This window comes from Salvia splendens, chromosome 3 (assembly GCF_004379255.2).
Source record: "Salvia splendens isolate huo1 chromosome 3, SspV2, whole genome shotgun sequence".
Taxonomy (NCBI): domain Eukaryota; kingdom Viridiplantae; phylum Streptophyta; class Magnoliopsida; order Lamiales; family Lamiaceae; genus Salvia; species Salvia splendens.
In genome coordinates, this window is record NC_056034.1 from 14,852,781 (window position 1) to 14,865,178 (window position 12,398).

At 43.2% G+C, this 12,398-nt stretch overlaps 1 protein-coding gene across 1 annotated transcript; it reads left to right on the top strand.

Annotated features, from left to right (window-relative positions):
- Positions 1 to 10,134: 10,134 nt before the first annotated feature.
- On the top strand, positions 10,135 to 11,647 carry LOC121794064 (zeatin O-xylosyltransferase-like). Its single transcript, XM_042192064.1, has one exon. It carries the CDS (start codon positions 10,250 to 10,252, stop codon positions 11,621 to 11,623), a length of 1,374 nt encoding a protein of 457 aa, XP_042047998.1. The 5' UTR covers positions 10,135 to 10,249; the 3' UTR covers positions 11,624 to 11,647.
- The last annotated feature ends 751 nt before the right edge of the window (positions 11,648 to 12,398 follow it).

A 12,398-nucleotide genomic window follows, 5' to 3' on the forward strand; every position in this document is an offset into this window, starting at 1 on the left:
CTGCATGTGTTTTCCCTATGTGCAGGTTGAGCGGGATGTTGCGGTGGATGTTGAGTCGGCATAGGGAATTTGGATGCGTTGTGTCTTCATACATAGGCGTCATCCTTGACTCTCTTTGAAACCTTATTTCCGCTGCTATATATATTTTTGAACTAAAATACTATTCTTTTAAGCTAATTGAGCATTTCTTATGAACTGTTATTCTTAAATGCTATACTTAAATGTTTGACCCTAGGTCACGATCGCCTAGTTTGTAACACCCCTAGCAAGTGCGGTCGTGACACATTTGATTAAGTATCCTCCTTCTTCTAACTCGGCCACGCATTCTAGGAATCAAATGCTGAGGGGTGATGCACAACTTCCATGAAGGTGCAACTCAATACTCTTCGTGTCTTGGTGCATCAAATGAAACTTGAGTATAGTACTGTGATCTCCATGTACCTAGGTAGTACTTCTCATCAATGAGGTCAATCATAACATGACCTCGGTCTCTAGCAACCGCACAAGCATGCGAACAAGGGATTCTCCACATCTGCCACTTACCACAACTGCAACTCGATTCCAAATACCTCACTAATTGAACATTGTTGCCCTTTGACACTCCTTGTACGATTCTTCCTCGAGTTCGGACATGGTACTTCCCTGTATCTCGGTCAATGACAGTGATGTAATATTTTCACCCCTTTGAGTCATTCTTAGCAAGTTTGTCCCTCGCCCATGGGATTAATTCACCTTCGGTGTGTTCGATTGTTGTCTTCTTCTCCACCCACCATTTTACCGTCCTCCAAAATGTCAAATCAACCAACGCTCTAATCGGCAACTCTCTCACACCCCTCAAGACGTTATTGTAGTACTCCGACATGTTTGTTGTGGCCACCCCCCACCTAAGTCCACCATCGTAGCACAATGACCAACATTCTTTTGTAATCCTATTCAGCATTCGAACCGCACCACTGTTGACATCATGTAGTGCTCGACGTCTTCTGGCAAATTTACGTTCCTGAGAACTGACCCCCAACTTCTATATAATGGCCTTCACATTGGGGCCCTTGTGCTTCTTCAACACATTTGCCCTCACATGAAGCAAACAAAATTTGTGGTGTATCTGCGGGGCCCTTGTCATGATTTCAGACTCCATTGCATTCAAGAGTCCTTTATGCCTATCTGATATAATGCACACCTCCCTCTCGTATTTTACCACATGAGTTCTGACATGATCCAAAAACCACGACCAACTGTCATTGGTTTCTTCATCCACCACAGCATATGCAATAGGCAAGCATGTCTTGTTAGCATCAAAACCACAAGCAACAAGCAACTTACCTTTAAATCTTCCTCGGAGGTGAGTCCCGTCCACTGTTAACACCGTTGCAGCCTTCTGGAACGTATGTATTGCAGGCCCAAATGCCCAGAAAATATAGTTGAACACCATTGTACGCCTCCGACTCAACAACTCGTTATGCTTCCACTCAACAATTGTGCCCGTATTCTGTGACTGGAGTTCAAACATGTAGCTTGGCAACTGCCTAAATGATTCCTCTCATCCACCGTACACAAACTCTATAGCCTTTCTCTTTGCATACCATGCCTTTTTATAACTGATTAACACACCAAATCTGTCTTGAACATCAACTATTATTGAGAAGACCTTGAAATCGGCACATTGTCGCACATGATGTCGAATCAACAGAGCTATCATTGGGGATGAAAAGTTAGCATGATCTCTATTAGACCGATGGCCTACACAAGTATGTCGATCCTTCTACTTCCTAACTTCCCACATATCGTCATGCGACCTTTGTGTAACTGAAACCTCCCACCTACATTCTCTCGCCTTTTCAGCGTCGGTGGTGCTGATGATGCCTGCCCCTGTTACTGTCGTTCCTGCTGGAAATTAGCATACAACATGCCACCTTCTTAATTTGCTCTCGACAACCTTAAACTGTTTTTCATTCCACAAACTCCACATAGTTATAGCAGTCTTCACGTGTAGCTTGGAATCAAATTTTGTTCCCAACATAATCCGATGCGGCTCATTCTCATTCCAATACAAAAGGCTGTGTTCATTACCACCCACATCATCGGATACTCCAGAAGGACGACTTGGTAATTCACGAAAGAATCTAAACCCACTAGGATTGTATTCCGGAAGTGGTTGTTCACCTTGCATAACAGGTTTACATGGTACTATCTCATCATCAGAACTAGCACCGACATCATCAGCACCATCACCATCACTGACATCAGGGTCTGGCTCTGTCTCAGATAGTGGCATTGGCTCATCAAGATCATCTGCAACATCTACCTCATCATTCAATCCAACACCAACATCAGCAACATCTACAACATCTACAACATCTCTCTGCTCATTCATACTACGATCAAAGCTCATTTGATCCACCATCGCAGATGATCCAACACCACAGTCAAAACTCATTTGTTCAAATCTTGCAGATGCTCCAATACCATAATCAACAATTGGTGGGATTTCTGCACTCCTCACCGGTGAATACTCAACAAATAATTCAATACACCCACTTGAATTTTGAGCATTGTTGAACATAAACATTACACTTTCATCATTGCAAATCACAGAACATGTATAACTCATACCGGAAGCATAGACTATACATTGTCTCCATAATAATTCAATTGTGTGTTGGTTCATATCTATTCCCATCGCATCACAGATCATTGCTACCAACCCAGAATAGGAAACACCTGAATTTAATATGATGGAGTTCCTTGCACGAGGTGCTTCATAACCAATACTCATATGTGGTAGTTGAACTACTCTACCACCCCAATACAAACTCACAAATACTTGCATGATTTCTGCATAAAAAACATTTAAAACAACGACAATTAGGGACATTTTTCCTACAAGCCCTAATTTGTATAAATTGGGTAAAACTAACAAATGAAAGCACAATAAACATGAATAATGATGAATGTAGCTAAATTGATTAACAAATTACCGGATCTTATGGAGAAATCGCCGGAAATCGCCGAGAGAGGAAATGAAAGTGTGTGAAAGTGCGTTCTGTGAGCTGCATCTGCCTGGAGGGCGTTAAAAGCCGCCTTAACGACGCATAACCATTATGTGTCGTTCTTTAATGACGCATAACCCTTATGCGTCGTTGAGCGACGCATAATCATTGTGCGTCATTAAAGAACGACGCATAAGGGTTGTGCGTTTCATTAAGAACGACGCACAACCATTATGCGTCACTCCCTCAATTAGAATGAATCTATTCTCCTTCATTAATTTGGAATTCCATTATTTTTTAAGCACAAAAGAAGAAAGAAGTCGCATTTGTATACGGGAAAAATATGGAAAGGCAATGGTGATGAGCATTTGTAAGTGTATATGTACTAAAAATGATTTTAAAATAATCTCTGTGTTTTTAAAATTTGAAATTTTTATATGAATTAATCGGTCTATATACGATTTCTATGTTATTTAAAAATAACCTCCGTATTTTTAATCTCATCCTTTTATTTTTTATCCAATGATTTGGTCTCTAATTATGATTTAGTTATTTATTGATCACTATCCCCTATATATCAAACTCAATTCAGCCCTTATTGCATTTGCTAAGACTGATCATATATAGGCCGTTAGATCTACAATCCGAATGGTCGAGATCAGTATGGAGTATTTAAATACAGATTCGCGTTTTGGGGCATAATTGATAACGGAAAATTACCTTTTTCATCAATTATTCATAGTACATATTAACCACTTCCTCTTTTATAAATTTTTAAAAAAGATATAAATTTCACGTCACTTTCTCGATTTTATCTTTTTTCACAAAATACATACTGTATTAAATTAAAGAAAGAAAATTTAAATTAAATTATTTGAATACATCTTTACACATATACACACAAAAATTCTCACTAAAATTATGTCATTTGTCATTTAGCTTTAGTTGTTTCCCTTGTCCAACGTATGAGACAAATGAAACCAATTCGCTTGTACTTTAATTACGCTTAGGATTCGGAAATAAAGGATTGAATTTGAATCCGATAACATTGTTGCAGTTACAAACATGGTTCAACTAGAATCAAGTAGTATTAGTAATATGAGAAATAAAGGCTTGAATCTGGCGACTTTGAAGAATCGAATTCCTGACCCTTGCCCGTTTCCTCATCCCATCCCCTTCCGTGCTCACCATCAACTTCGACCCGACCGGAGTCCAGGTCTCCCCTGGCCACCAGCACGGCATTGGCTGGCTGGTCAGAGTGCATCCGCCATGGGCACGCCGCTAGTGATGCTCTCCAAGCATGAATTCCAGCCGCAGTAGCTCATGAAACCCCCCGTCGACGGGTGCCCCAATATCTACAATCCCTCTCCTTCCAACCCTCTCCTCAAACCCCTCAGGCAGCTGCTGCTGATTCTGCTGCGAATTTCCGGTGAAGATGTCGCCCCTGTCTGCACCCCTCACCACCCAAATGAACCTCTGCTTGCTCCTCTCCAACCCGGCCGCGATCTCTCCCATTTGTTCCTCCGAAAACGTCGTCGTCGTCCCGAACGAAATGAAGATTACTGAATTCTTCGGCTGTTTGTTCAGCCATTTCAAGCACTCGTGATCAGATTTTCTTGAGATTTTCGCAGGATTGAATGGCCCCATCGCCCATATAGTTAAACCCCCCTTTTTGTAGATTCCCTGCGCCCACAAATCTAGGTATAAACCCTCGATTTCACTGCATGAATATGCATGAATAGGCCTAGACTACCTATCGTGAAAGGTTGCAATGTCAGTCCGATTATATCTAAGCCTTATTGAAATAAGATGACGTTGGTGTGGTATAGCACTGAATGAATCTAACAGCAAGACATGTCTTTATGCTATCTACTGAAAGACGAGGTCTTGATAATTAATTTCTTAATCAATGTACGTTAGCATTGAGCATACGATATTGAGTATCTACTACTTTGACTTACCAAAGGTGCGGGTTTTTCGTCACCCAACGATCCAGGTATATTGGGTAGTGGTGATCGTTATCTAGCGGTGCTAGGATTGCTATTACGTTGAATCGTGCGCGAGGATAGTCTCGTTTGACAACATCCACGAGAGGAGCTCGAAACAAGGTTTTATTATTCGGAACCTAGCTAGTTGGAGTTTAATTACTCTATGAATAATAAATAAGAGTTTCTTGTTGAGTCCACTCTTGGAGATTAAAATATGTTAATTAATTAAGTCCATAGCAGACATTAATTAATTAATAGATGTTTTCATCTTAAGCGCGGGAAATAAATTACTTACTTAAAAAGGAAACCCAGAATACTCGTAATTTCGGATTTGGAGAGGCAGTGCAATATTACTTCTGTAGTGACTGCTTGTAATATTCCAATATAAGCTTATATTAAATTGTGGGTTCAATTTAATTAGTAAAAAGCTAATTGGGTGAGGCCTGATCCAAATTCTTCCTTAGATCCCTGACTGGGCCTAATATGTGACTTAATATAAATAGGAGAATAAAGGAGACAGAAAGGCAAATGAATAATAATTATTACTCAGAATTTTCGTCCCTCAAAGAGAGAGAGAGAGTTCGAAAACTGTTTCCTCCGTGAGCAGAGTTCTGTCTTCGTTATTCAAGTCCTAGTACGCTGGTGAGATTTGCCCACACAAATATCAGTGTACAGTCCGGGACACCAGTCAGAAGATCCGAGGTCGAGTACTGAAGATCTTCATATGGAGACGGAGCAAGCCATCATCGATTCTTGATTGAATCAACGAGGTAAATTGGCTAATTCCGTAGTAAGCATGTTTTAGGGATTTAATATGCTAAAGCATATTTTAATTCAAGTTATGAGCATGATACATGTGATAATTACGCGAATAGAATTTGTCTAAATAATCTGCTAAATAGATCAAATTATGTGATTGGATTTTTTACGCACGCTTCTGCTGCCAACCCCTTCACCATTCTCCTCCAGTGATATCCGAGATAACCACTGAAACTTATGTCAATAGTGCAACTATTCCTAACAGTACTGATGTAGAACCACAGAGAATGCTGCGATTGATGGGGACACTGGACAGTACATACTCCCAGACAGGAGCACAAGGGGTGTTCAACCTAAAAGATACAGCCCCGAGCATATATCAAAGAAAAGCATATATTCAGTGACGAACTTGGCAACGAAAAATTTGACCGAAATGGCAAAGGCTTTTATGGCCGCATTATACGAGGAAGAAGAGCTTCCCCGGACAACAGATGAGGCAATAAAAATCCCACATTGGAGGGAAGCAATGCTTGTGGAAATGAAGGCACTAATGAAGAATAAAACGTGAGAAGTATGTATGAGGCCAGAGGGATCTAGACCCGTGGGATGCCGCTGGGTTTTTACCATCAAGAGGAAACCGGATGGATCGATAGACCGTTACAAAGCAAGACTGGTGGCGAAAGGTTATACTCAAACCTATGGAGTCGATTATGCAGAGACTTTCTCACCCGTAGCAAAGATGAACACTATCCGTGTACTGTTCTCTATTGCCGCGATGAGAAACTGGCCACTACATCAGTTTGATGTAACTAATGCGTTCTTGCATGGAGAGCTGACTCGGCCAATCTATATGGAAGCTCCACCAGGGTTCGAGGGAGAGTTCAAGGCAAGGGAGGTGTGTAGACTCAAAAAGATACTTTACGGTTTGAAGCAGTCCCCAAGGGCATAGTTTGGAAGATTTACTGAGGTAATGAAGAAATATGGATACAAACAGAGTAATTCCGATCATACTCTGTTCATAAAAGGAAAAAGGGAAGGATCACTTGTCTAATTATTTATGTGGATGATATGATCCTTACTGGGGATGATGAGGAAGAAATCAGACAGTTGAGGGAGAACCTGTTTACCCGAGTTCGAGATGAAGGACCTGGGCCTATTGAAATATTTTCTAGGTATTGAAGTAATGCGATCAAATAAGGGAATATTTATAAACCAACGGAAGTATGTTCTGGACCTCTTGGTTGAAACAGGAATGCTAGACTGCAAGCCTGAAGAGACCCCGATGAAGCAGAACCATGGTCTGCGACTGACTGAAGGAGCCGAACTCACTCATCAAACGAGATATCAACGACTGGTGGGTAAACTCATCTATCTCTCCCACACTAGACTTGATATTGCATACGCCGTGGGAGTAGTCAGTCAATTCATGCACAAACCCCAAGTTGATCACTGGGAAGCAGCCCTAAGAATTGTGCGCTATCTGAAGGGAACACCAGGGCACGAGATCCTATTCGAGAACCACGGGAACTTGGAAGTGCATGGGTTCACAGATGCAGACAGATCCTATTCGAGAACCACGGGAACTTTGTTGTCTAATAAAATAATCTAAAGATCTTCTGTTCGTTCTATTTTAAGATTTCTTGTCGTTTGAAAGTTTGAATATTTTATAATTACGGCAACAGATCTTCTGTTCAATCCATTCACGATTTCATGTCGTTTGAAACTTTGAATGTTTGATCATTACGCGAAAATATAATTTCGCATTAATTAAAATGAATACTGGGACTTTCTAGTTATTATATAGTACTCCATTTAAAATAACATAACGTATTAGTTACCATTCACAATAATTTAGAATAGATTATATTTGCAAATTATAATTCTTTGAGGTCATCTTGTACGCGCGCTTGCATATGAGACCAGCTTAAATAAAAAGTACAAAAATCAATAGTAGTATTAAGTTATATTTATGTTTTTTAAACTTGTTTTTTATACAAATATCTATATTATCAATTCAATGACTCTCATTTCAGTTTTAGCTAGAAGACAAATTTATAGTTTTTAAAAGAGTTATTTGAATGTAAATTTCTTTTAACTTTGGCAAATTCTAGTATTGCATATAAATTTTAAAATTTATATAATAAGTATTATAGTAATGAACTTTTGATTTGTTCTGTTTTTGCAACTGACTAAGAGCATCCGCAATGGGCGGACGATGGCACGCCCGATGGCGCGCATCGTCCGCGCTATCCATCGTCCGCACCCATTGCGGGTGCGCGCCATAGGGCGCGGACGATAGTCGCGCCCTATACTTCGGTCGCGGAGGAAAGCGCGGACGATGGCCATCGTCCGCGCCATCGTCCGCCCCATTGTGGAGGTCGCGGACGATGGCACGCAGTTTCGTTTTTTTATAAATACCGTTCATTTGTAACATTTCATTTCACGCGATTTCATTTTCGAAACTTACATTTACATAATTACTACGAAATGGATTCAAGCCCCAATAGTCCTACGTTTAGCGCAGGGGCGCATTGGCCGGGTACAGAACCCGGCGATTATCGTTCGTTCGACACCAACACCCATCATGATCCCAATTTCAGTACGGAATCGTATGGGTTGTCTGACATGGAGCCGTCTCCGCACCGCCCAACCGCAGCGGCCGATCCCGACCCCGCCGCGACCGCTTCCGCCCCAGCCAGAAAGAAGCGGAACCGGCAGCGGGCGTAGAAGTTGCCGCCTCCCGGTGATTGCGATGAGTACGCCCCCGGCCGTACAAACTACAACGACGACGAAACTCTCGCTTTGGTCCGGTGTTGGGTAGATATATCGGAAGATCCGATATTCGCGAACAACCAGCGACAGATCGCGTACTGGGAACGCATCGCCGACCTCTACAATTCGGTCAAGCCGCCGACCGCGTACAAGCGCAAGCGTGAACAACTCCGCAAGCACTGGGATCAAGTCAAGAAGCAAGTGAACTTGTACGCGGCGGAGTTCGAGAAGTTCACGCGGTCACAGGTGAGCGGCGAGAGCGCGAGCGACATGCGCACTAAAGCGATGTTGTCGTACCGGTCGATGTTCGGCGATTTTAAGCACGAGGCTATCTGGGCGCTCTTGAGGGAGAATCAGAAGTTTCAAGGTGGAATTCTGCACACTGGTGCGCCGAAGAGGACGAAGGTCACCGAAGTTGGTGACTACACGAGCAGCGGCAGCGGCAGTCACCCGGTTGACCTCAACCGGACGTACATGGATGAAGGGAGTTCCGGCACACCGGTGTCCTTCCGGCATCCTCCCAGCTTCAAGGCTGCGAAGGCCAAGGGGAAGGCGACCGCGACTTCATCGTCGACCGCTGCAACCCAAGCTCCGGTCCCGGTAGAGCTCCCGACCCAGACGGCCACCGCGTTTGAGTCGTTAGCAACAGCGTCGATGGCAAGGACGATGTTGCAGACGCACAGGGCCCTCAAGAAGTGTACCGACCCCGACGAAGCCGAATATCTCCGGGCGTTACTCGATGAGCTGCGTCGGAAGTTGGGAATTGGTCCGACTTAGTTTTTTTTTATTAGTTCAATGATGTAACTTTTTTAATTAAAACTTCGCCGTTTGTTATTTAGACCGTTTTTTATTTATTCGTTACTTGTTATTTGAAAACAGTTAAATTAATTAAACAAAACAATAAAATGTTGATGTGGCGCGCCATAGGGCGCACCTTAGGGCGCGCCTTAGGGCGCCCCACTGCAGGTGGGGAGGTAGGAGGATAAAACTGCTGACGTGGCGCGCCATAGGGCGCGCCTTAGGGCGCCCCATTGCTAATGCTCTAAGAATTGATATGGTCTACAAAACTACGAAAATTCAGGAATTCACATACAAATAACCTTTGAAAAATATCATTTACTTGTGAATAATCGTAATCTCCAACAATTCATCTTCATAACTATTCATAATATCTCTTATCAACGATTGAAGAATACCCATTTTGCATTTTATAGAAGTGGACAGTAATAGTTGATGCACTAAAAGATTTATTGGATTGAGCACATGGAGATAAATATTCGATTTGATTGCAGAATATTAGGCCCATAACTAAATCCACGCAACTCATGAAATGTCCTAAACAATAAGTCAATAATATAACCAACATCTTTTACATCCAATATCTTGTTTCAAATAAAAACAAAACAAAATCGGCTAATGTATACTTTTTTTATTCGTATGAATTCGAGGAAAATGTCACTATATCAGAACCAATTAATTGAGATCCACGTCACACATTCTAATATAGAACCACTGAATTTTGTTTTGTAACGCAAAATTTCTTCTGCTTGTGACGGCATATCCTAATAGAAATTATACATATCCCTTCAACCGACGGCAAGAACAAAGCATATGCGCCACGACAACAAAATTGTCTCAATCAATTGTTTTGTCAATAAAAATGATCATGTTGTAATTGCTACTACGATTTAAACCCATTTATTAACGGTCGCCTAATTTAGTACACAAATTTGCATAAAGATGGAAGAAGCCAAAACTCAAGCCGCCGTGCTCATGGTGCCTCTACCATGCCAAAGCCATCTCAATCAGCTCCTCCAACTCTCCGGCGTGATCTCCTCCCGCGGCATCCCCGTGCACTTCGTCGGCACCGCCACCCACAACCGCCAGGTGCGGCTGCGGTCCCACGGCCTAAAACTTAACGCAATCCATTTCCACGACCTTCCAACTCTCCCGATCGACGCCCCGGCCCCCGACCCGCACGCGGCGGACAAGGTGCCAATGCACCTCGCGCCAGCCACTCTAGCCTACGCGGGCCTGCGCGAGCAGATCGGCCTGCTAGCGCAGAAACTGTCGCACACGACGACCAGGCTGGTTGTCGTCTACGATAGGATGGGGGCAGAGGCTGTGCGGGACGCGGTGGCGGTCCCCAACGCCGAGTCCTACTCCTTCAATTGCCTCTCGGCGTTCAATCTGTTCCTCATCTTGTGGGAGGTGATGGGGAAGCCCTTCCAACTGTGCGACGCCATGCTCGAGAAGCTTCCTTCCGTGAGGGAGTTCATTCCGGAAGGGGCGCTGTACTTCTCTGCATCTGAGAACATTCTTGAAAGAGAAGGAGACATTCACAACACCGTCAGATTGATCGACGAGGCTTACATCGGATTGATGGGAAGACAAGAGATCAGCGGCGGGAAGAAGCAGTGGGCGATCAGATCGAGGGGTTTCTTATTGGAGAGAGAAAGCAGCGATGAGTACTGCTTAAATTGGCTCGATCGACAACCTCCGAAATCGGTGATCTACGTTTCGTTTGGGACGACGACGTCGTTCCGGGATGAAGAATATGCGGAGATAGCTATGGGGTTGGAGGAGAGCGGGCAGAAGTTTGTATGGGTTGTGAGAGAAGCGGATCGGGCCGACATTTTCGCCGGCGGTGCTGAGGGGCGGAGGATTAAGCTGCCGGAAGGGTTTGAGGAGAGGGTTAAAGAGAGGGGAATTGTAGTGAGGGGATGGGCGCCGCAGATGGGGATTTTGGGGCACCCCTCGACGGGGGGGTTTATGAGCCACTGCGGCTGGAATTCGTGCTTGGAGAGCTTGACGGAGGGCGTGCCGATGGCGGCGTGGCCGATGCATTCTGATCAGCCGATCAACGCGATATTTGTGACGGAGGTGCTTGGGGTTGGGGTGGAGGTGAGGGAGTGGGGGAGGAGCTTGGAGGTTGTGAAGGCCGAGGCGGTGAAGGACGCCGTCGTGAGGTTGATGGCGTCGGAGGAGGGGGAGGGGATTCGGAGGAGGGCGGCGGAGGTAGGCGCCGCCGTGAGGAAGTCGTTGGATGAAGGTGGTGAGAGTTGCATGGAGATAGAGAGATTTGTTGCCCATATTACTAGACTAGATCACTAGCTATTGGAGTACTTTTCATGTATTAGAAATTGGTTCCGGCTAATTCGCAGTTTGGATCTATACATTATTAATAGTGTTTTATTCTGAATTGGTGTTTTATTCAACTAAGAATCTTGAAATGCTTGGATTTTGATTTAATTAGTGTACTTTATTTGGACAGCGTATATCATTATAGCAATCTCAATTTAGCCCTTTTAAAAGGTCATTAAGACACATTAGAGGGGGGACTAGATCAAAATTTAATTGAATGCTAGCCCAACTTTAAGATTTCAAGTAAAATTTGTTCACAACAAAGTAGCAATTGGGAAATCCTAGGTACCTGTGGGCTGTGGTATTTGGAACTCTAATTTACACAATTCATGTGTGAGATTCATTTTGGCTCGACATGAATTTTAAGAAATTGCTTAATTTTGTGAATAAAAAAGGGAGAAAGTAAGTGAAATGTGAGATCTCACAAAAATATACGCATTTAAAATGACACAAGAATTAATGTATAATTAAAAAATTAAGAGAAAGGAGAAAGGTAATTAAAGTAGGGTTAGTGGAATAGTGAGACCCATATTATTATTAGTGATTAATGGGTGACCATAGTGGTATATGTTGTAAATAAATACATGTATATGAGTAATGAGATGAAAACAAAACTTTTCATAAATGGAAAGTGCATGTATAGTTAGGGCATCCACAATGGGAAGCCCGATTGCACGCCTGATGCGTGCCATCGTCCGCCCCATTGTGGGTGCCCATCATCGTCCGCGCCCTACGCCCACGCCCG

Coding starts and splice junctions, on each gene's coding strand:
- LOC121794064 (XM_042192064.1), top strand. CDS start 10,250: ATGGAAGAAGCCAAAACTCAAGCCGCCGTGCTCATGGTGCCTCTACCA.